Genomic DNA, 24373 nt, shown 5'->3' on the forward strand with positions numbered 1-24373 from the left:
CTAAAATTGCCTTCTGTGAAAATTGTTTCTTGAAAACTTCAAATAACTGCTGTTGAATACTACTTTTGAGAGTCACCTACTTGGTTTAGGCTTTAAATATCACTGGGCTGCATTGGTGTTTGGCTGTGTTGCTCGACTGCTTCTAATTGATTTTCCTTAATTCATCCTTCCGTTCAGTTGACTTCCTGTAGCTTTTAATTTTTATTTGACTTAACTTTCCACCACTAAACACTAATATTGTGGGACAGAGGTTACCTGTGTTTTCCATCTTAAAGTTTTGATGGCATTTGAATCAAATCGTAAGTAAATGTTTTCATAAAAAGATTGTTCCACTGAAACATTAACTGCTTAGTGTAGTCGCGCCTTTGTGTGTAAGCATGTCCTGCAGCATTTTTATGAACTCACTTTTTGAGGGAGTGATTTCCTTTCTACAATTGTTTGTTTTGAAGAGAGCAACATTGTTAGTGGGGGAGAAAGTGTGAGCTGGTTTTGGCTTTTAATTACTACAGCATTTCCAACAGAAAGCAAAACTAAATACGTGAGAAGGAGGGGGTACAGCTTGCCTTGCATTAGGTAACAGCAGGACAAACTTAAACTGATCTTTTAGACGTCAGCCTCTCCCTTTTACTCTCTCATCTGAAAGGAAAAACTCTGAAAGCTTGGATGGATGTAATGATCACCCATAATAAAGTCTTCAATCTCCTTGCTGTCAAACGTGTCCGTTGTAATTTTTAGGTTTAAATATTCTCAAATGTAACAACCCTTTAATTAAAAAATATTTAAGCTCTTTTTTTAAGCTTTAGATAAAATGTGAAAAAGCAATGAAGTTAAACTTTAAAATGTATTACATTTATAAATGTGATTTGAAATTTTTTCTATCAAGAGTGAGGAATATATGCAAGTTCTTTTTTGCCTTGCTTTCTGCTGCTTGAAAGAAGAAGTAAAATTGTTTGAGGTTTGTTGGTTGCTGGAGTTCAAGTTTGCAGTTCTAAACAGAAAACAGGAAGGGGTCACTGTGGAAAGCACTGTTTGATCAGCTGATCTTTCTGCCTTTGATAAAATTAACTGTTTCAGATCCTAGTCTACCGGACGTGATACAGCTGTGTCAAACCAGGTAGAGATGTAAAATCTTGTGTTGCGGTTTGTCCACTGAATGCAAAATGCACATATCTCTAGGTTCAAAATTAAAATTAAAAACTTTGCTGGGGTCACAGGTAAATGTTGTGTATGTCCGGGAACGTTCGTAAAGAGATATCTGTGATTTTCTACGGTAAGATTGGTTCTCATAAGTACTGCGACTTCTTCAGACTTCCACTGAGCATTCAGTAATACATTTCATGAGAAGATAGTCTTGCTAGCTGGAAATATGATGACCAGCTGAAAGCTTAGCTTGCAAACTTGCCAAATGGGTTCTAACATGGCTGTTGGAGTACATATTGTCTAAAATATGAGGCTCTTTTGTGAAATTCTCAGGGAAACTTCTTGCTCTGCTTCTTTGAGTGTGTTTGTCAGTTGCAAATTGATTCAGTGTAAACTTGTCCTCACAAATATTGCAAAAGATAAAGGGGTTTATGACAACCAAATATAAAAAATGTAGGAACATCTGAATCCTGAAACATCTTTCAGAATTGAATATATATTTTTCTATTTAAAGTATTATTCATTGACTTGAAATTATGGAGAGAGAAACCTTTCTGAAACTTGCAGAGGCTGGGATTTGTCCAGGCTGAAATAAATCACTGGGGCACCTATGATTTTGGCACAACTCTATTTAAGGTAGTGGAAATATACTTCTCTGTTCACATAACGTCAGTGTATATCAAAAAGTGATGCTATGGTAGGTTTAGAATATGCAGAAGTAAAATCAAACTATCCTACTTTCGATACTGCAGAGCGGATTCAGTGGACAGGGAAGCTTCCATGTTTCCCAATATGGATGCTCTTGTGCAATTCCAGTCATTTAAGTGTAATTTTAAAAAACACAAGTCAAATCTTGGTCTTGGAGAGGAATGCACGGAAAGCTGACTTTGCTTTGTGGAAGTTAAACTGACGACAGACTCTTCTGTTAGAGTTGGTCACTTCTAAATCCTACTGTGGTGACTCATTTGGGTTTTTACTTAAGGGAACTGAAGTGGTAAAAGGGAATTTTTCTTAAATGGATGTTTCAGGGGATTTTTTGCATGAACAGTTTTGTAGTGTGCTTAAACTATTTGAGAATGGTCTGTTTAATTTTGAAGTTTTATTTTGAGTCCTCATGAAAGATGAAAATGTACTCTTGGCTGAAGTCTGTTTCCCTGACTTTCATGATGTAGAAGTTGGTTGCATTTTGGCTCAGAACTTCCCTTTTTTAGTGCCCTCTTATTTTCCTGACACTTAAGTAAAATGTGTCTGTTTATAGGTTGACCTTTGGTAAAAGTTCAAGGAGTTAAATGAAACATTTCTAGCACAGAGGTGAGCAGTTAGTGTGTTATGGGGATGGATTTATAATTTTATCATCGCATGCTTAGTGAACTTGGAAACATATTTCTTGCCAAATCCTGTTTCTGTGCTGACTAACTAATCTCTGTTCCAGTGTGTAAGTAACTTGAAGATAAAGTATTGTTAATATTTTAGCTCCTTGTTCACAATTTCTAGAGTTTGAAGAATGGATTTATAGCTGTACCATGAAAGGAGATTTGACCTGAAATGTTGCTTGATATTACCTTCTCAAACATCTGAGAAATTAAATACATGATACTGAGACGGTGTAGTTAAAAATTAAATACGGTACCAGTGTAATTGCTGTCACATGTGCCAGTGAAAGGCAAGCTGGTCATGAGTTAGTCTCTGATCCTCAGATGCTTTTTGCTCAATCTCAGCACCAGTCTGAGCTGTTTATAAGATTCCTTGTCGGGGATCTAATAAGCAGAGGCACACTTGGCACTGCTTGCAGCTTTCTAGAGAAAAAGAATCTGAAAGGCTGGCCGCTTCCATGGGACAGTGATGCTTCAGCACAGCCTAAAGCTGTGTTTTGTGCTGGTTTTTAACAGTTCATGAGACATACAGTTGCCTTAGCTGTATAGGAATTGCGCTTAGGTTTTTTTTTTTTAATTGTTTCTCCAGGCTAATGTAGATCATTATAGTGAAGAGCAGTTTCTTTAAAACTGGTAGGAGGATAAAGATAGGCTCTGTTTTAAGGTACTCCTGACTTTTTCATCGTCTTCTAAATTTAGCGATTGAAGTATAGTTCTCTGACTTGGAGTTTTGCCTTCTTGTATTGCCTGTTAAGTTCAGCTTGCTTACGGTTGAAGTCCTAAGAAGGAATTTACATTTGGGAACTAATATTTGGGTCAAATTAGTAATAGTGAATCAAACCTTTATTTTATAGAGTCTCGAACAACTTAATTAAACCTTTCCATACGCACTTAAGAAGTTTCCAATAAATTTATATTTCCCTTTCATCAGGGAAAAATGTCTTAAAATGCATGTTTCGGATTTAAATGCACAGTGTGCAATCTAAGACTCTCAACTTATTTTGGAGACCTAAAGTTAACTTATCAGATTCTTCAAGCCAATTAACTTAGTAAAGTGGCAGAAAATTGAGCGAGGGGATGGGAGCATGTGGCGAGGGACATAGTAAGAGGGAATTGGAGCTTCCTCTTCTGGCAGCAAAGCTCCTGTTGGCCTGCTGTCTGTTGTTAAATTGTAACCCTTGGTATCTTGGGTTTATTACAGAAGTTATTTTCTTAGTGTGCTGAAAGTTTATTTCCCTCTGAAATGGAAGCTGAGGAGCAGCAGGACAGATGGAAATACTGGGGTTGTCATAACTTTCTCATGTATTATTTTGAAAAGCATATACTTATTTCCATTTGGATGTGTTCTTGAAGATTTCTTCATGGCACTGAATCATTCTTCGAAAAGAACTAAGGCCCAAAGAAAATGGAAAGTCCAACAGGAAGCGTTCATTAAGTGGCCTTCTAAAGAAGGCAGTTGTAAATATGAATTAATTAATATTGACAGCACAGGTGGGTGGGCGGATGAGATTTTCTAGAACTCAGCATATTAAAAAGCTTGTTAAATTTCATTGTAGAAAGCAAACTTTTATGCTTTACCATTCTGTGGAAAACAGAGTAAAGTAATTTGCCGTCAGCTCTGTTTTCTTTATTACAGTCCCATTGTGCTTGTGGTTTTGGTATAAGATGGACTTAAGCTGAGTGGTGCTTCAACTCTGGTTTTCATTTGTATTTGCCATAAAAGTCTGCATATATATTTAGTGGGTGTAGTCTGTTCTATTTAAGGGAAAGTAGTTGTTTTGAGGCTATTATCTGCATGTGTTTGTTTTAAGAATCATAATCAGAGGAGGAATGGAACTTCCTTTTTCCATTTGGTTGGACGTTAACTAGTTTGGTGTTTTTTTTTTTGGTAGAAATGTGTTGTTGCATACTTTCCCTGCTGCACACATCTCTTGGGGAAAAATCACCTTGTCCTTTATACAGTCTTATCATGTGGATAGTTTAGACTTCCCCAGGACATCATACAGCATGCAGAGTTGCAGAATTACCCTGAACACTGCAACTTCTGTGCTAATGAGTGGATATTTTGCAGTGTGTTTGTGAAGACCACTACCAAACTGAGTTCAACTCTGAAGCAGTCATTTCCTCTTCCAGGGTGTGTAATTTTAGTCTTCGATGTCATTTGGCACATTAAAAGATTGGTCTGTGCAGTGGTGGGTCTGCCATGGATTAGAGTGGTTTACATAGAAACGCTGATAGCTTTTTTGGATTTTGGCAATTTTAATGAAAGAATTAAATGAGATTTTTAGTTGTGTTCCTGAGGTAGATAAGAGCATGTGTGTTGTTTGGAGTTTTCTTTTTACAGCAAATAAAAGGAGAATTGGGCTTTTTTCCAAATACTTTTAAAGCTGTCACTGATGTAGGAGTTTTGAGTAGCAGACTCCAGTTTATGCCTCTTGCATTCCAAGGTAAGAGGATGGGTTGGATGACTTCCTGACTACCAGAATAGGCTATCCCAACTCTGATTCCTGCTGGCCTTGGTCTGCTATTTTTGACTCACCCTCTTTTTTTATAGCTAGTGTTCTGCATTGGAGAGATTCAGTTTTAGTTTTTCGTTTTTTATCTGTCTCCTCGTGGACTCACAAGGGAAAACAGTAAATGGGTTTCTTATATAAATGATTATTTCTCTTTAGCTGAAATTGTCTCTTGTCCCCTCACATCTTCTGAATTTATTTAGTAAAGGCGTAGGTGGCTCTCTGTAGAGGCAAACCAGGGAGATATTTCAGTTGAATTTGGGCTATGTGTACAGTACCTGGCTAGAATTACCTGTGAAAGATGCTTTCTGTGCAGACCAATGGCTAGGTAATATGGGCGTTTAATTCTTAGCTGTAATACTTTTTTTGTTTGTTTGTTTTTGGTAGGATAAAGCTACAGTAAGTTAGATATCTAATTGCTAAATACCAAAATATTTAACATTTCATATTTTTGCACTCTTCTGATTTTAGGCAGGAATGTCACTTCTCATATAGTTAATTCTTCAAAGTATATAGAAGAATATGGTAGCAGTTGATTAGAGTTTAACTTTAAACTTTACAAAAAAAAAAAAAAATCCCCACCCAAAATGTTAAGTGACTTGGAATGTTCTTTAAAAAGTTGTAGATGTTAAAGGCTCTTATGAGAAAACCATTCAGTACATGAAAACTTTCCTAAAAACTGATAATATTAGATCAGCTTTTAAGAATTTGCTGTATGCTTTGACTAAATACCAGACACATGAGATCATAAGAGCCTTTGGTTTTAAACTGTATTCATTGCTTATATGAGTAATCACTAAGAAAAGTTTTTCAGGAAGCCCGGGTTATGGGATTTCTTAACTCTATAATGCCAAAATATTTATTATTAAAAAATAATGTGGCAAATTTTGCTATACTTTGTTTTGGTTTCTTGAATATATCTAGTAAACTGATAGTTAACTGGTGGCTTAAGTTAGAAAACTTTCTAAAAAGAAGTTTTTCCAGAATCAGTTTGCAACTCCACTATTCTGCAGCCTGGCAAAGTTCACTGCAACAGATTTCTTAATAGACTAAATGGGAAGTTGGATGGTGTTCTTCACAGAGCCACAGCTGAGCCACCGTCGGTGGGAGAGGAATAGGCTTTTTGATTTATGAAGCAGACAATTTGCTGTGCTGATGTTACTGGACTTCCACTGTTGGTTTGGTGTTATTTGGTAACTGTAAGGAGTTGACCTGGATTTTATGCATAAGTTATATGCATGTTTATGCAAAATGGACTCTTAAAAAAAAATCTTGGCGATAACTTGTTGGACAGTAGCTACAAAAAGATATTGATGACTCTGTTCAATGCTTGGTTTGAAAAATCTGAGTGGGGATGCTGTTTGCATTATAACACATGTAGCATGGACTCGAGAAATTAGAAGGCTGAACTCAGCCTCAGTCATCTATAAGCCCTGCTGGACACAAATCCTCTCTCTTTAGAAATCCGTTGACTTTTCTGAAGTTGCTTCAGAATCACCCTGGGGGTTTTCACCCTGCAAAGAAAGAGCTCCTTTAGCTTTTTCCTTTAGCTCAGAAATAACAGTTGTCTGAAGAATTATGGACATTGTCCCAGTTTATAAGAAGTTTCTTGGATTCTCTGAATGCTAGGCAGTAGAAATGTACTTTTAAGAGAGCTTTGAGAACCTGTTTTGAAAGTAGTGATCCAAGTGTCACACTGCAGTGCAGCTGCAACCCTTAAGGCAGTTTGAAAAAAACAAAAAAAAAAAGAGAAGGGAAGAGTTTCAATATACAGACAATATGACTGTCATGAAAACAGTACTCCCCTAGGATATACACCATAATTGGGCAGTTTTATATATAAATGGTTTAGTTCTGTGGTGTGTACAGTATTCACATGTCCATCATTCTCCGGATGTGTGTGTGTGTGGAGGAAGAGGATGGCATTTTTGTGAAATCATTCTACAAATGTTCTATATTAGGGGAGGCGGATTTCCTAATGGAGGCCTTAATTGCTTGGAGCTTTAAGAGGAAGTATGTGTGGCAGGAATTGCTGGTGATAGTCTACACCGAGCAGTGTATTTTTCCAAACAATTGCATTTTACACAGGGTTTCTTTTCTATATGCTGGATTGCCTCCTGCACGTTAGAAGGATGACAAGTTTCTCTTAACCTAAGAACGCATAGTTAAGAGTTGATAAAGTTAAGGACATTCCCAGTAACTAATTCTACTGGACTTTTAGATGTAATAAGTTATCTTTATAGTTCTTAAGTGTGGCTCACGTAGAGGATATTTTGTGTTAAGTGTGTACTAGCAACTATCAGAGGGCTCATGATACAGGCAAGAGTATTAAAGATGCACAATTAGGATTTGGGCCATACCTGTGTTTTCCCCTTTCCTAACACCTCATAATGAAACTACATTTTTCAGTGTTGCATAGCGGAGTTAGCTGGCCAATGAGTATGACATGGTTCTGTAAACCAAAGTTTTTCTGTTTGTCTTTTTCCTGTTTTTTGAATACACAACTTTGAAAATTCACAGGCTAGGTTTATAAATGAGATCTTAATGTTCTATTCTCACTTAAAGAAAAATTGTGTTTATTGTGAAATTTTTGAGTGGGAGCAATATGTTGGGGAATAGAACGTAGTTTGTGGCTTTTCTATGGGAGAGGCAATTTCATGGTAATTGTGCTGTCTTCTTCCTACTGAATATCCTCTCTAAGGTCATAATTGTTTGTGACTGAGGCCGGTTTGTGCTCTCTAGCTGTGATTACCTTTCCTGTACTCTTAGAAATATCTAAATGTATTATTCTCCTCCCTCAGTCCCTCAAATATTATTGCATGGGGCAAATAATAAATGTATATAGATCTGTGAGGAACAGTGGAGGCTTCCTAAGCTGCCTTTTTGGTATCTGTATGCTGCCATTTCCATAGTATTTTGAGTTTATACTGCAAGTGAACAGGAGGCTGAACAATGAACAGAAGAGCTTGAAAAGCTATGTGTTGGCATATTTCATTTAATTGAAAATTAATTCATTTTGCTTTATTACAGGCATTTGGAAATGCAAAAACAGCACATAACAATAACTCCAGTCGTTTTGGAAAGTTTATTCAAGTCAACTATTTAGAGAATGGTATTGTCCGAGGGTAAGTACAGCACGAGGTTGATCTCTGTGCTTTTAGGAATTGGTGAAGACTCTGTTGTATATAAAATGCTGCCTTATTGAGGCTCTTCTCACGTGAGAATAGCTTGCCGCTGTGGAGTTTTCAAGACTTTCTAACTGAGCTTTGTGGAATAATCAGGTGATGTATAATATTCTTACCTTGCTGTACAACCATACCAGGATAAGAATTTGCCTGCTGCTGCATCTTTACCTTCATGCTAAATAAAGGCTTTTTTCATAACACCCATTGTCCTCTCCATTTTGCAATTAAAAACAGAAGAGCTGAATTTTTAAGAGGAGTTGGGGAGAAGTGAAATAGGTTTGAGGAAGCCATTTTAAAGAAACAATTTAAACACCAGTTATAAAGACGGCTATAAAATTATGATTTTACTTGACTTAATTGAAATTGTATGCTTCTATCTGAAGGTCAAACATGAAATATTCTATACCTACATTTATTTTTTTAATATATGATAGTCACAGCTGAGTCTTGGAATTCTATTTATATTTTTCACCCCATAGTAGATGCTATAATGTCATATTACTGTAGTCTCTCAATATTAATCAAAGATTATGCTTCGCTCTTCTTTAGTAGTGGGCACTTTCACTTCAAGTGAAGAATTTTCTCCAAAAATTTTCTGTTATATTAGTAATTTGTGTGCAAATGCTTGTGTAGTTACTTGTCTAACATCATGCCATAAAATAATTTCTTTCAGATTTTGCTTTGTAAAATGCATCTTAAATTTTTAATGCTTGTATCTGCAAAATTCAGAGCAGTGTGTCACATGTCAGTATGTAGCTGTCCTAGTTTAGGTGCAATGCCAGAATACATAATATTGGTATGGAATTCTGCCTGAAGCTGAAGCTTGCTGCACTGTGGAGTGTCACTAGCTATCACTGACTTTTGTGCTCCAGTGTGTCTTTCCTTTGGATCTTTTTCGTGTTTGCAGTTTACAAAATGGCAATAATATAAATGACTGGGAACTCTGTACCACATCTGCTTTGAGTGTTATTCTGAATGAAATTGGCATCTTTTCAGATGAAGTCACACTAGCACAGGAGATGGGTACAATTTGAATACATTTGTTTTGTCTTCAGTATGAGAAAGAGCTGCTCAAACTTTGGCCTCCTTCATTGTATCCCATGTCAAGGTGTTTAGATTATTATTTAGGAGATTACTTTGTCAAACTGTAAGGGGTTTTCTAGCTGGCTGGCTTCCATTTTAGGCTGATGTATATACCGCTATAAAAATCTATCAAACTTGTTAGAATGAGAATCAGACAGTTGTCCAGTATATTTTTGGGGTCTTGTAGTCTTTGCATTCCTTGTCAGATAACTGTTAATCTTGGAGTAGATAACAGATTGCTAGCACTCTGCATATCTTGTTTCTTCTTACAGTTTTTCATCAGCACTTTTCTAGCTTCGTCTGCCTTTTTCCAGTTATGTCTACTAAACCCAAGCACTAAAGATAGATGTTTCTTGGTATTTCTCTTTGTTCCAATTACGACATAGTGCATACTGACTTTTTTGTTTCAGATTTGAGATAGCGACTAAGCTATTCTCCTGTATATTCCAGTGCAGATTTAATTATTTGAACTCTCTTGGCAGTTTCTGTCTGATATTTTGTGAGGTCTTTTCTTTTGCCCTCATACTCTTTTCATTTTTTACGGCTCTTCAGGGCTGTTGTTGAAAAATACCTGCTTGAAAAATCTCGTCTGGTTTCTCAAGAAAAAGATGAAAGGTAAGAGATTAGTACAGTTTACTAACACAATCGTAATCAATGCAAGAGTTTAAGAGCATTTAAAGTATATAGAATAAAAGAAAAATCATTACATTTTCATGAAAGATAAATTTGACTTTGTAGGAACTACCATGTCTTTTATTATTTGCTACTTGGAGTCAATGAGGAAGAGCGTAAAGAATTTCACCTCAAGCAACCTGAAGATTATTTCTACCTCAATCAGGTAATGTATGACAGGGATTTACAAACGCATTGATAAGTGTTGTCTGTCTGTTGTGTTAAAGGTGAAAGAAAGCAGAACAGATTATAGTTGTTTTCTTATGATGTTTGGGCTTTGTTCTTTGCCTTTAATTATGGATCTCTCTTCACAGCATAACTTGAAAATTGAAGATGGGGAAGATCTCCGACATGACTTTGAAAGATTAAAACAAGCCATGGAGATGGTTGGCTTCCTTTCAGCAACAAAAAAACAGTAAGTATAATCCTTTAAGCTTTTGTTACTGATAGCTAGTTAATGTTCACGAATTGCAATAAACTGTATATGGGCTGGGATCATATTTAGTCTGGTAGGAAGCAAGGAGAGCTGAGTATTTGAGGGCTTACGGACAAATTATTGAAGTAGAATTAAGTCTGCTAACCTGTTGTAATGACCTCATAAGAAAAATTCTTATAAAATTCAATTTTTCTTCCTTAGGATTTTTTCAGTACTTTCAGCTATTCTTTATTTGGGCAACGTTACGTACAAGAAGAAAGCTACAGGTCGTGATGAAGGGTTGGAAGTAGGACCTCCTGAAGTGTTGGACATTCTTTCCCAGCTTTTGAAAGTAGAGTATTTCTCTTTAGCTCTAATGTTTGATACACCTTTTTGTCATGCTCTACCTCAGCATTTTACTTGAGTATCTTGTTGCCCAGTTTGCTATATCTAGGTGTGGTTTGTGGTACTTCCACAACATTTATCTTATGGGAGGGGAAATGGATGAAATTAATGACATTATTGGGGTTAGGGATGGAATATAGCCCACAGCATGGAAATAGAGTTTGTTTACTCAGTAATCATAGAGCCGAGCAGGAATAAATTTAGTGGAGATGTGTTCCTTGCCACCATAGGGAAACATCTGAATGAATCTAAGCTGAGAATAACTTAAAGAAGTTGAAGAACTTGTAAAGCTATTGATGAATGATAAATGTAGCTGTTCTCAAAGAGCTTGGCCTTCTCTGAGGAAATTGTAATGTCCACTGTTGCCATCAGATTACTCATTGGGGAGTTTGAGGGTGACAGTAACTCTTGTTCTTCCTTGTTTTGAAGGTTAAACGTGAAATTCTAGTAGAAGTGCTAACAAAAAGAAAAACTGTGACTGCTAATGATAAGCTTATTTTGCCATATAGTCTCAATGAGGTGAGTAAAAGAACACTAGTATTATTTTAAATAATTAAACTTGCTTTTCTGGCTACAAAAAAGCTAATATGGTACACTTTCACATTTAGTGAGGGATGTCTGGAACATTAGAAGTTAGCACTAAAGGAAAAATGTGTTTTTATTTGTCTCTGCTAGAATTTTAACCGTTGAGTGACAGTGCTCTGAAATAGAAATTCTTTTTTTAAACAAATTTCTGAACATTGTTTCATCTGCAGGCAATAACAGCTCGTGATTCAATGGCAAAGTCCTTATACAGTGCTCTGTTTGATTGGATTGTTCTGCGAATTAATCATGCACTCCTTAATAAGAAGGACATGGAGGAATCTGTTACAGTAAGTTTCTCACAAAAACAAGTCTTTATAGCCAGTTGTGTATTTAGAGCTAACAGAGAATGCTATAGATGACATGTTCAGATATCTGGGATAAATTTTGATTCTTCTGAAGCCCGTGATACATTTCTGGTAATATTTCATGAGCTCTCTTTTCACAATAGAGATAACTGTTAAATATTCAAAAGCTATTAGCATACACTACAGCACTCTTTGGTTAGCTGTTGGTGGTTAAGTAACTGTATGACAAATTGCTTAACTAGATTTCCACGTCTTCTTTTAGTGTTTGTCCATTGGTGTACTTGATATTTTTGGATTTGAAGACTTTGAAACCAACAGTTTTGAACAGTTCTGTATAAATTATGCAAATGAGCAGCTGCAGTATTATTTCAATCAGCATATTTTCAAATTGGAACAGGTAAGAAATTAGAGTTGCTGCAACAAAAACTTGTTTTTATCAAGTGCTCATATAATATGCAAACTTGACCACTATTCTGCAAAACCCCATGGCATAATTTTTATAATTGCTTGGATATATTTCCGAAAGTCTTATTTTTTTAATTTATTTTTTTGTTATTACTTACTTTATGGTATTGTTTGACAGTTGCAGCTTTGCTGTATTTAGTGCTCTACATATACTAATTATAGTGGGGTCTTTCTTCAGAGGGCTAGTATTAAGTTTCTGCTTGACTGTAAGAAACAAAAAAGACATTCAGGCAACCTAAGACAGAAGCCAGATGAAACTCTAAACTTTGAGATTGAAAGTCTGTAGGTGAGGTGTCTGTTTCGGGAGGGTTTGGGGGCGGGGGGGGGGGGTGGTTTGGTGTTTTTTTAATGGTAGGTGAGGTGTTTGTTTCAGGGGTTTTTTTGTGTTTTTTTTTATGGTTGGGAAACAGTTTCTTATGTTTGTCAGTTTGTAAATATTTAATAACCAGTCTTTGTTGGAAGCAACAAAGCAACAAACTTTGTTTAATAACCAGTCTTCTTCCACCTGACTGCATTTAGGGGATACAACTGAATGTTGACATTGGCAGTAGTTCTAAAATCCTGATATTACTGGCATATGTTGATTGACTTGTTCGCAGATGGTATCATCATCTTAGAGTGCTTTGAGTGCTGCAAGAGCTAACAGATCCTGTTTCTAGACTGAGGTTTGGGGGATTTTTTGCTCTAGACTTAGATTTTTTTTTTTTTTTTCTTCCCCTGGTTTGTGCTAAAACGTTATTCTTGGGTCACTGCTGAAAGAAAAAAGTCATTCCGTAGTATGTGGTATTTTGTCAACAACATGTAGATAACTTTAAACAAGCATTTTAAAGATAAAACATTTACCAAACGTACAAACTTCATACGTAAACATAATTTTGAGGTCCCTGTTTTGTAACATGACAGAAGTGGCTATCCAGACTAACTAGAGTAAATAGTTACATTGTTTTCTTTTTTTCTAATGCCATTTTTCCAAATAAGCTTAATCCTTGAATGACCCATTTCCTGTATCTCTTGCAGCGTGAGGGCCCTCAGGGGGGATCTCTATATCTTCTTAAAGAAAGGCTTTTTTGTCTGTGGAAAATGGCATTTCAGTTCTGTAATGTGGCGTGCATGCTGAGCAGTCTGTCATTAGGCAGACTGAATTCTACCTACTTAAAAATACTCCCTTTCTTATCATCATCATATAGAACAGTGAGAGGTGCTCTTTGTCTTGTCTTAAACATAAAACTTATATATCCTACAGCAAATTAACTAAATTTTTTTACATTAGTATCTTATCGTTAGCTTTTTCTGTGGGCATTTACAGCATTAAGAAAAACCGGTATTTTTGGTTCCATATCTTAATGGGAAGCTTGTCCTGTCAAGCATTTGATGCATTGTCATTTCAGCAGAAGAGCTTTGTATTCTCTTGTCAAAAGAGCTCCAAATTTTCTGAACCTAAGCAATATACATTGCTTCCTTAGGGAAGTTCTGGTGTTGATGTTGTGTAGGGCTTAACTGCCTGTTTTGAAACTTCTGTTATTTTGTCTGACAGTGCAATTTGGAAATTCTGGAACTTGGTATCAAATATTTGTCATTTCTCATAATACAAGAACTATGGAAGAGAAAAATAGACTTAAATTCCTCCAAGATATGGCTACCTAGGGTTTTAATGTAGTGATGTAGACGTAATGTCTAACTCCAAGTTTGTAGACTGCTGATTGCCGGGAAGGCACAGCAAAACATTCTTTTCACTGTTTTGGTTTTTAAATAGTTTTACCCCAAGCATCCGCTGTTGAGTGACTTGCCTAGGTGGACCTTTGATCTGACCCAATATGCCTGCTGTTCTGTTCTTATTTATAAATTTTCCTTATTTTTGTTTCTGCTGCCTGAACTAACAAACTCAACTTGCCATAGCTGTTCAAGGATGCCTTTTAAGCACTTAGACCACAGGACATGAAAGGTCAGGGCACTGTACTGATGAGGGAATTTTCTTGAGCTACACAGGAGGAATATAAGAGTGAAGGGATCACTTGGCACAATATTGACTATACTGATAATGTGGCCTGCATTCACTTAATCAGCAAGAAGCCCACTGGCCTATTCTATCTTCTGGATGAAGAAAGCAAGTAAGCAACAAATGTCTTCTGAAAAAAAATGTGTGGCAGGGAGGAGGGAAGGATGGTGGAAGGGAACAGAAATACAGCACTTTAAAAAGGAGAGGGATGTTGTGGGAAGCACAGGGTCATCTTATGACTCTGATCTACAGTCTAGTTTGCTTCTAATGACTCCAAATATGGTGGTGATAGAACTTGATGCTAAAATTGAACCTTGGCTTAAGCAGACTTAGAAACAGTCACTTTTGTGTTTTACCATGGAATTACAATTAAAGTAAAATGCATGTATGAAAGTCTTTGGACCATTAAGTAGCAAATGGGGTAAATAGTTAATGTGGTGCTAACTGAGCTTGACTGGTGAAGTGGGAGGAAGCATTGATGTACACTTGAAACCTCAGAATATTCTGTGCGTGGAGCTGTTTGGTTTTGGTCCAGAAATTAAGCCCACCTCTAAGATTCAAAGCACGTGTTTAAGTCTCAGTTAGTGTAGAGTTCTTGGACAATAAAATACTTTCCACAAGGATCAATAGGCTTTCTTCAGTCTGTTACTTTGCACCTCAATAAATGTACCTATATTTGAAAAACAGCTGACCTCTTTTGTTTTGTATTCCTAGTTTTCCACATGCCACCAACCAAACTCTACTTGCAAAATTCAAACAGCAGCATGAGGAGAACAAGTTTTTTGTTGGAACCCCAGTGATGGAGCCTGCTTTTATTATTCGACACTTTGCTGGGAAAGTTAAATACCAGATAAAAGTAGGTGATTGGTCTGATGGCCACAAAAAAAAAAATCCTTGCCTTTCTGATAGTTTTTGTCAGGGTGTAGAAAATTTGCCGGGAATGGGCTGGATCAGATGTGTCCTCAGAGGTCCTTTAGGTTTGTTTGGTTTTTTTTATTGGTGGTGGTGTAGACTGGAGGATAATGCTCACTATAGTGCTCACTATAGTGAGCATTATTTAGAATAATGAATTATTCTGAATAGTGATTAATATTTTGCATCAAAACACAGCTTTCCTGAGAGCTTGTGGTTCAATGTGCCTGTTTTGCAGGATTTCAGAGAGAAAAATATGGATTACATGAGACCGGATATTGTCGCTTTACTACGAAGCAGTGACAGTGCTTACGTTCGGGAGCTGATAGGAATGGACCCTGTAGCTGTGTTCCGTTGGGCAGTTCTGAGGGCAGCTATTCGAGCAATGGCTGTCTTTGCAGAAGCTGGACGCCAGAGAGCTCAGAAGACTGCAGGTATGGTATGAAAAAACGCTCTGGAAACGCTTTCAAATACTGTACAATTGGTTAGTGCTTGACATAACCAGTTGACGGCAAAACCTTATCATCCAGATGCAATCTTGGTTTGGTGCTAAGGACAAAACTAACTTGTGAAAATGGCTTAACATTCACACACCAAAGAGATTGTCACTGTTTTATCTGAGCTCGTTCAGACTTCCTCCTCCAATAAGTGCACCATTTCCAGCAGGCTGTGCCGAACTTGAAGCCCTATTTGTAAAAGTTGGGGAAGATATTACTAGTTCTGGTATGCTTGCTTGTCTTATCACTGGCTTTGATTTTCTTAGACCTCCCTGAAGTTTCAAATGAGTATTCAGGATTAAATACTAATTTTGAAAAGCTTTTCTGAGCAGCTGCAATTTACTTTCTAGTAGTAGGGTGTTTGAGAAACAAAGTGATCTAGCTTGATAGCTAAAGTACTAGACAAAAACTCCAGGCCTTTGGATAGATATTTTGCTTGTTACAGTGGGTGGGTTGGGTTTTTTTTCTGTTATATCTTTAGCTTATCTATAGCTTTAGCTTATTGTTAGCTTATCTATCTTTATCTTTATCTTCTGTTAGCTCATATCTTTGTCAAAATTCAACTTGTTGATTATTTCATAACAGGAGTGATACGTCAAGGACCCAGAGTTCCCCTTGGAGAACTCCAGAGATCAAACACACCAGTAGAAAAAGTTTACCGGTGAGAAACACATACTTAACCCGTGTCAGGGAAAAGACCTGAATTGCTGAGTCGCATCTTCATATATCAAATGTCAACTAGATTTTTCTACAAGGATAGCAAGTTTTACTACTTCTCTCTTGTTTTGGCCTTTTTAATACTGTCAAAACAATACCCTAGCTTATTTTAAGTAAGACCCAGTACTACCAAATGTGGATGACGTAGCCTCAGATCCATTTACCACTGGGTTTTTGAGTTCTCTGTCTGTACTTTCGATGTGTTGCGTTTAGCATTGTTTGTTCCTCTGCAGACAGTCTGTGTCACTGAAGGATTCGTAGGAGCACTCATGTTTTCTGCAGCCTTATGACATGATTAGGAGGCAGGGCAAATCCTACAGAACTGCCTCCACACGTTACTCTGCACAGGCATATTTGCCTTTCTATGGAGTATTTAAGTTTTATACATATTCCTTTTGCAGCTGCTCAATGCTTGATTTCTCATTTGATTGTTCTGAGGATTTCGATATAAATGCTTTTGAAGACATCATTTCTTTTTATGAAAACAAGAAGTAAGTAGAAATAGGCCTGCACTTAAAGGCCAGGGAGGCACATTCCTGAACAGAGTGACCTTCTGAGCATGCTCTGTGTGAAAGTGAAGCCATGAAGTACACATAAAGTAGTGACTTTGTGCTGCTTCATATTTCATCCTGGACAGTCTCTGTCACTTGTGGCAGCTAAGAACTAAAGATACGGTTTGGGTGAATGGATTGGTCATAGCGTAACGTATCTGTTTCCTTGCGATATCTTAAAACAAAATCTTGATATTCAAAAATGTTCGGAGGTACCAAGGGAAGCAAGCAACTATCTGTAATAATGTTGCTGCCTCAGTGAGCAGCTCAGAATGGTGATAGCATCTAACAGTCAGAAGTGATTCTTACGCTTCTGTTATTTTTGGTTTGTGCCTCTCTGGAGAGTAAAGAAGGTAAGTTCTGTACCAAGACACGACACTTCACAAGCACGGTGCATGCTTACAACAACAGAATCTGTCACGAATTAGGGACCATCCCAGGCTTACTTTGAAAAGCTAAACTTGTGAACAGTTTGAAATGGAAATGAAAAACAAAATTTCATCAAGTATTCCTGTAATAGCTAGTTTTTAACTTACTTTTCTGATGTAAGTCTGCTTAAGCAGCCTCATTTTAGTAGTCAAATCTGTATATAAAAATATTTACTGCTTGATTATGAAGAAGCTTATATCTATCTGAAAAGGCTACTCAGCTTAACAAAAAGGTTCCTTGCACATTAAGTTCATTTTGCTAAATTTCCCTCTTTTCTGAATCCATGGCTCAAGAATTGACATTTAAAGGTAGAACTAGAGAGTAAGTTTAGTATGAGACCCTGGTAATTAAATTTTAGGGCACTGACGGAGTAGAAAGAGCTGACTTGACATCAGAATCATTCATGCTTAGGAAAAAGTAGTCTGGGATTGACCTGCTACTGTTTGGAGCACACTTGGTGATGGGATCTCTTGGTTTTTTAACTCCTTTTTTTTCCCCTCTCATGGCTGTGTATCTTTGTTTGCCATCTTTATTTTGCTGTGAATCATTTTAGAGACATGCATGAACAAATCATCGCAAGTATAAAAGGACTTCCATGGCAGGGTGATGATCCCTGTAAGCTGCTTCGGTCACTCAGTCGACTTCAACACCGCTCCCACTTCATGTGAGTTCTGGTGCTCTAGGTATTGCTTTGAAAGTGCAACAATAACCAAGCAGTTATTCTAGTCCATAAAAAAATATACTTGTCCCAAGTTTGTCTTCTGCAAAAAAACTAAACAAGACAATGAAGAATAAAATAATTCCTTCTAAAAAATATAAAGGCTATAGAGAACGCTTTGTTGGTTCATTGCATTAGCTTGAAAGTTAAACCTACTTTTCATGTAAACTTGCTTTAAAACACAAGTATCTAGTACAAGCTTGTTGTGGCAAAACTTTCGACAATGAAATCTCTCACAAGTTATAACTAATGGTTTCCTGAAATTCAGGATGCTAATGCTGTGTATATTCCTGGGTTAAGACTCTTTACATGTACGCACCTACGCATGTGTAAGAAAATCAATCTGTGGTCTGTTGTATAATAAATAGATGTAAACTGGGTGGCATGGAGTTGGAACATGCCTTACATCACAGAGTTAACATGCTTAGAATTAGGAGGATGTGAACTACAGCCTTGTTTCCGAGAGCTTCCGCTTCTAGTTCACTGTCTGTGTGTAGATGAGAGCTATGCCTGAGGTTTGTGTAGTGCCCCAGGAAGTTCTGGGGATGTTCTCAGACACATCGGAATTTGTAAATGGAGTGCTGGGGCATGTGTTGTCCTTCTGCAAGCAGTTAAGTACTTTCACAGGTGTTCTGGGGCAAGCAGCAATAACTTCTGAATCAAGTATTTTGATTTGATAGTGCCTTAGTATTATGACGAGAGTTCAAGGACTATACAGTTAGCTAAATAGAATAACTTGCACAAAAATAGTCTGTGCAACAGTGCAATTTTTAATAGCTTTAGAGACAATGTTTCACTTTTGAAAGCTTCCAATACCTACAGAATTTATTTTAAAAAAATAAAGATTTTTTGTTGCCGAGCAGTTTGCATTTCTTGCATTGATCACTTGTAAGAGACGTGCATGAACACACCCTGATGCTGTTGTGCTGATTTTCTTCTATCCTTTGTCTTGTCTCATAAATTGCACCAACTTATGGCTTGCTGAAATAACCAAAAACCATGTGTATTTTTTTCTTAAGTTATCTTTAATATTTTAACAGGAAAAGTAGAGGTATCAAACAAAAGCAGATCATTCCCAAGGTAAAGTTATTCTGTAAATTTAGATTTCTCTTGGTTTTGTTTTTTTGCACTGTGAACATTCATTTTGATTGACAGAACTCACTTCAGAAAATACTGTTTCACTGTGTAGGGAAGCTATATCATTTATCCTCTGAAACTTCCTTTTTGACAATCTAAAGGATAGGTAAATGTTCACCTTTATAAGGATTGCTGAACAGGAAAAAATTGTGAATTGCCATCTGTTTGTTTAGACTAGAGATACCATAAATACATAAAGGCATTTCTAGTCAAGGCATTGAAGGCAAACACACTGATTATGTAATTCACCTTGTTTTCCTTACACTCTTGGGATGGGGCAATGGAAGAGTTTCACTCTTAAGAAGATGCTTTGATCCGAAATAGAAATAGTCATGAAGTGTAACATGGCATTGAATGTGGAGCTCTAGGTAGTTGGTTTCATTCTTACTCATTTTGATGCAGACAGAAGTATTTCCCCTTCAGTTAAGAGACTTGTTCCTTTGTTGATTATGAAAACTTTCTTCTAGAACTTGCTGGATTCCAAATCTCTGAAGCTCATAGTAAGCATGACTCTGCATGATCGAACTACAAAATCCCTCTTGCACTTACACAAAAAGAAGAAACCCCCTAGCATAAGCGCACAGTTCCAGGTAGGTGACTGATGTGGTGGTGCGCACCTCGGGGTACACCCTGACCTCATGGGAACAGATCTTCCTGGTCTGATCTAGGCTGATCTTGCTTGGAAAACAAAATGGTTTTTATTCTTGGGATTTGTTTGAAGTAGGGTTTACTACTTGATTAGACTACATTTAGAGGCCAGCCTTATGCTATGAAATGTGTTAGTTCTCTGTACAATCAGCCTCATCCTTGTACGCAGATCTAGTGCTATTGTAACAGCATATGCAAAGCCCGCTTTTCATTATCTTGAGAAAAGGTAAAAACAAATACCAGGGACCTGCTGTGCAGTACAAGAGAACCTCCGTATTAGATGAAATAGGATTTTCTATAGCCATCAGACCAGGAAGAAGTTGTACTGCTGTCAAATGCAACTCAAAATGCTGATAGCTGAAGAAAAAAATGTTTCTGAATATTTCATTTCAGACTTCACTTAATAAGTTACTGGAGACGCTGGGTAAAGCTGAGCCGTTCTTCATCCGTTGCATCCGCTCCAACGCTGAGAAGGTAAGATTGCCTTAAGAGCTGAGCTGATCTGACTGCTGAGGATCTAAGTCTTCTAGGCCTGTGAAATATCTCTTTCGACTTGTTCACTGTCATTCTGTATGAAGGTGAAAGGTAATTAGGGTGTGAAAACAGAATGTGCTTTCTCTGCTGGACAGAAATAGGATTCTTCAGGCATTTACTAGCTGTTGACTGCTGATCTTTTTCAGAAAGAGATGCTTTTTGATGAAAGCTTGGTGCTTCAACAGTTAAGATACACTGGCATGCTAGAAACTGTGCGAATCAGAAGATCTGGCTACAGTGCCAAATATACATTCCAGGTACGTGAGGAACTGGAAGTGGATTATGCTTTCAGAAATATCTGCTCTTTTTGGAAAAACGTGCGTTGCCCCAGTCTTTTGTGTGTCTCTTCATATGAAGCTCACGACCACTTGGGATGAACTGTAAAAATTCATTGTAGTTTTGACAGAGCCTTCATGGTAACAAGTTGTAGTCTAAAATATTGTGCAAGTCATCTACCAGTAAGTTGTTCTACTTGTTGCATGAAGGAAAGCATTCTGAGTTCTGTATAAGTAATCAGTGCTGCACGTTACTGTCTCTGTATGTGAATTAGTTTTCTATAAAATACTCTCTGCATGTAGCTTTATGGATCACGTATAGGTGATATTTACTGTTAACTGGAGGCTGAATGAAGCCTGCATTTTACAGAGTAGGAAAAAATAGCTCAATTTGGAGTGAGAAATAAGTACTTCCAAACCCCTATAGCTCAGATGTCTTAGCTTAATTTTAGAAATCTAGTTAAAACTCTAAACTTGTGAATTGCCTTCTAGCTTTGATCTCTTTCTGTCTCTGCTTTTCACAGGAATTCATAGACCAGTTTCAGGTGTTACTGCCCAAAAATGCCAAAGCCTCTAAGGAAGACATTTGCGTTTATTTGAATAAACTAAAACTGGATGAAAACTACTATCAAATAGGGACAACCAAGGTCTGTGAAACATTTCCGTAAGAAATACTGATGTACACTGCAAAATTTAATGCAGTTCCTTTACAGATGTTGCTCTTTTCTGCATTTTGTATTTAAATTAGCTCTTAACTCTTGTAAATGTTGACACAGATGTTAGTAGTCACCTCATTGTTTTTGATGCCAACTTGTCGTCTTGCAATACAGTACAATTCTCTATTGTGTGGATATTACTTTTGGAAAATTGTTGCTATTGGCATTTGTCAAACAGGTCAATGTTTTCATTTTAGAAGGGGTCTATGATTTGAAGGCTGTAACTACCGTTGTATGTTTTAGATTCTAAACACTGAGATTTGGTAAAACAAAAGGACTTTTACTTTTTGGGCATGCTAATTGCTATCAGCTGATAAGGTTTGGTTCAGTAATAAGTATTACCATTCTCAGTTTTTTGGCTTGTGGAGATGCCTCCAGTGGGGGCTGAAAGGTGCCTATTAACTGTTTATTGATGAACTTCTCTTCAACTGAGCAGGTTTTTATGAAAGAGGCTGAACGGCAGATACTACAGGATACACTACACAAAGAAGTCATCAGGAAGATCATTCTCCTTCAGAGCTGGCTCAGGATGGTATTAGAAAGGAGACGCTTTCTCAGAACAAGGCAGGCAGCCATTGTTTTACAGGTATCTTTGAGAATTGCCAATCTTCTTTTCCTAACAAACAAACAAACCCCCTCAAATGACTCTCCCCACCTTCAAGTACCCCTCCGTTACTTTAGAAATCTCCCTTCTTAGGCTTGCTGGCGTTCCCGTTGCGTTAGGATGGCACTGCAGAGGAATAATGCTGCCATTTATATTCAGTCAGCATGGCGAAGATACAGGGAGAGAAAATGCTACCTTCAGCAGAAGAGGAGAATTTGTCTCCTGCAAGCCATGGTCAGAGGGCATCTACAGCGTAAGAGGTAAAGGAAGAGGAGCAATATGATATGAAAACATGCATTTTAACCACTTAGCTAGTTGGCTTCACCTGCCAAGCTCAGTTTCTTTGTGATATGTTGACTTAGTAAACAACTCAAAGATAGTTATTACCATGTGATGCTGCAGTCAGTATCAAACAGCTAGTGGTGTGTGGAAACTGGTTAAGCGCTTAGTACTTGAGCATTATTCAGCTGAGCTGTGCTGATGCATGCCAGTCCTAATAAGCAGACCTCCATGCAGTCATACTGGGACTGTAAGTATTTGCTCTTTGTGTCTGCATTGCTATTTAGGCTGCATTTAAAGTTGGGCACTTTTATTGACTGCTGTGCATTAAATATTTGTGTCTTCATCTTACAAATTCTTAACAGATTTCAGAAAATGGCTATAGAAAAGCAGAAAGCTGAAGAAAAGCAGAGAGAAATGCAGGAAGATCAAGACAGAGAGAATGATACAAGCAAGGATGAGCACAGTGAACCAGCACCAGATCAGTTGCCTGTGAAACACAAGTCAGAGCTGGATCAAGCTGTTGGGGACAGAGATCAAACTCCAAAGGAGCAAGATGAAAACCTGAGCTCGTCTGAAAAAGCCACATTACCCCAGAAGAACGTGACAGAGGGCTCTGAGAAAGTAACAAACAGCCGGGAGAAACGTGAATCTCGCCGGCAGAGGGGCCTGGAGCATAACGAGTTACAGAATAAGCATGTCCTGTTTTCCTTCGAAGAACCATCTTTACTGTGCCATGAGGAGCAAACCTCTTCTGAAGAGGCCCTGGAAGCTGTTCCAGTGCCAAAGAAATCCACAGCACAAGATACTGTTCTTCAAGGAAGCAGCGAGGGAGAGAAAAGTCCAAGTGAAGAAAAAGCTCTTTCAGACACACCACCGTCAAGCGACATAAAAGAAAGCAGTTCTATTCCTGAGCAACCACCTGTATTGCAAGGGGAAAAAGTAGATGATAAGGCAGTTGATAGAATGAAAACACAAGGGAACCAAAATAACCGGATAAAAGGCAGCCAAAGCTTTAACTGCCCTGAAAGGCCGACAAATCTTGCACTGAATCTTCATAATACGCTATCTTCTACTGGGAGCTTTCAAACTCCAGCTGAATGCTGGGCAGATAAAAACAAACGTCTTGTTCAGAAGGCAGCCAAAGATCTGGATAGTCCCACTTCTTCCCTAATCCAGAGATATGTGGATGACCCAGGGAAACTAAAGTACAAGAGGGAGAAGTGGAAAGGAAAGAGACAGTCTGATGCCAGTCAGAATGATATGCTGAGTCAGTCTTTGGATGAAAGAACACGTGCGGATAAGTCTCCTCAGGATGAGCTACAGTAAGAGCAGCTTCCTAATTATTTTGACTTTTTTAGAAAACAGCTATCTGTAATATTTAAAAATAGATGGAGAACTCCTGGTAGCCTGTACGTCTGGACATGTTATGGGAGAAAATAGAGCTATGAACAACTGCTGCTTTTTCTTGGCTCCCAGTCCCCAGTTCTGCAGCTGAATCTGTGTGGGTAGAATGTTTTCAGAAGCTAACAAAAGATACAAAGCCTACCTTGCTGAATTAAAATTGGAGAGTCAGGGCTTTAGCTAAAGTGGTGTCTGGAGTTTATTTTCATGTGTCTTTTGTCCATTGAAAACAAGGTTTTAGTGACCTGCAGTTTGCAAGCATCATCCTTCTGATATGGCAGGAAATCTGACATACCCTTTTTTTTACTTGTCCAGTACATTTTGCATGTAAAGGGGAGTTGCGAGAGTTGATCAGGATTCTCTCAGGTCTAATGTTGATATGTGGGTTATTTAAAAGGTGGTAAATATATGTAGAAGTCTGTAGCCTCTTAATAATCTGAAACTAATCTTGTAACATTGCAGAAAGAAGGGGACTTCATCTTCATTAAGTGATCTCTCAACACTCACCCAGTCTGTTGCCGTGAATCAGGTACTGATGCTATTGTGCATATTTATACTTAATTATCCTTGTTTATAAATATTAAAGATTTGTGAATAATTGGCTATAGTGTGTTCTGTATGCTTGTGTTCCTTTCAGGTTAATTTTTTTGGCTTGATATCTATGTAAAAAAAAAAGTCCTTAGCAAATATTATACAACAATTTGAAAACTTAATTTTTAATAAATGGACCCTTGATCAAAGGATGAAATATACTCAGATCTTATATTAGTAACCTAATGTCTATTCGATAAAGTGTTTTGGCTTGATGAAGCAAA

General features: G+C 37.5%; 1 protein-coding gene across 7 annotated transcripts in view; it reads left to right on the top strand.

Moving 5' to 3' along the window:
- The window catches only part of MYO9B (myosin IXB), a 45959-nt gene that overhangs the window by 10983 nt on the left and 10603 nt on the right, over nt 1-24373 (top strand). For 3 of the 7 annotated variants that reach the window (XM_072845535.1, XM_072845531.1, XM_072845530.1), the window contains 23 exons: nt 8057-8151; nt 9847-9909; nt 10033-10132; nt 10281-10381; nt 10604-10733; nt 11216-11305; nt 11542-11658; nt 11939-12073; nt 14128-14249; nt 14852-14993; nt 15288-15483; nt 16132-16207; nt 16665-16754; nt 17797-17907; nt 19002-19041; nt 19566-19688; nt 20140-20220; nt 20427-20537; nt 21080-21202; nt 21708-21857; nt 21969-22135; nt 22520-23479; nt 24021-24087. In XM_072845535.1, coding sequence (XP_072701636.1) covers nt 8057-8151; nt 9847-9909; nt 10033-10132; nt 10281-10381; nt 10604-10733; nt 11216-11305; nt 11542-11658; nt 11939-12073; nt 14128-14249; nt 14852-14993; nt 15288-15483; nt 16132-16207; nt 16665-16754; nt 17797-17907; nt 19002-19041; nt 19566-19688; nt 20140-20220; nt 20427-20537; nt 21080-21202; nt 21708-21857; nt 21969-22135; nt 22520-23479; nt 24021-24087 — 3390 coding nt within the window. The remainder of the gene's footprint in view (nt 1-8056; nt 8152-9846; nt 9910-10032; nt 10133-10280; nt 10382-10603; nt 10734-11215; nt 11306-11541; nt 11659-11938; nt 12074-14127; nt 14250-14851; nt 14994-15287; nt 15484-16131; nt 16208-16664; nt 16755-17796; nt 17908-19001; nt 19042-19565; nt 19689-20139; nt 20221-20426; nt 20538-21079; nt 21203-21707; nt 21858-21968; nt 22136-22519; nt 23480-24020; nt 24088-24373) is intronic. The other 4 variants (XM_072845536.1, XM_072845532.1, XM_072845533.1 and 1 more) reach the window with 3 other exon arrangements.

This window comes from Ciconia boyciana, chromosome 24 (genome assembly GCF_034638445.1).
Source record: "Ciconia boyciana chromosome 24, ASM3463844v1, whole genome shotgun sequence".
NCBI lineage: Eukaryota > Metazoa > Chordata > Aves > Ciconiiformes > Ciconiidae > Ciconia > Ciconia boyciana.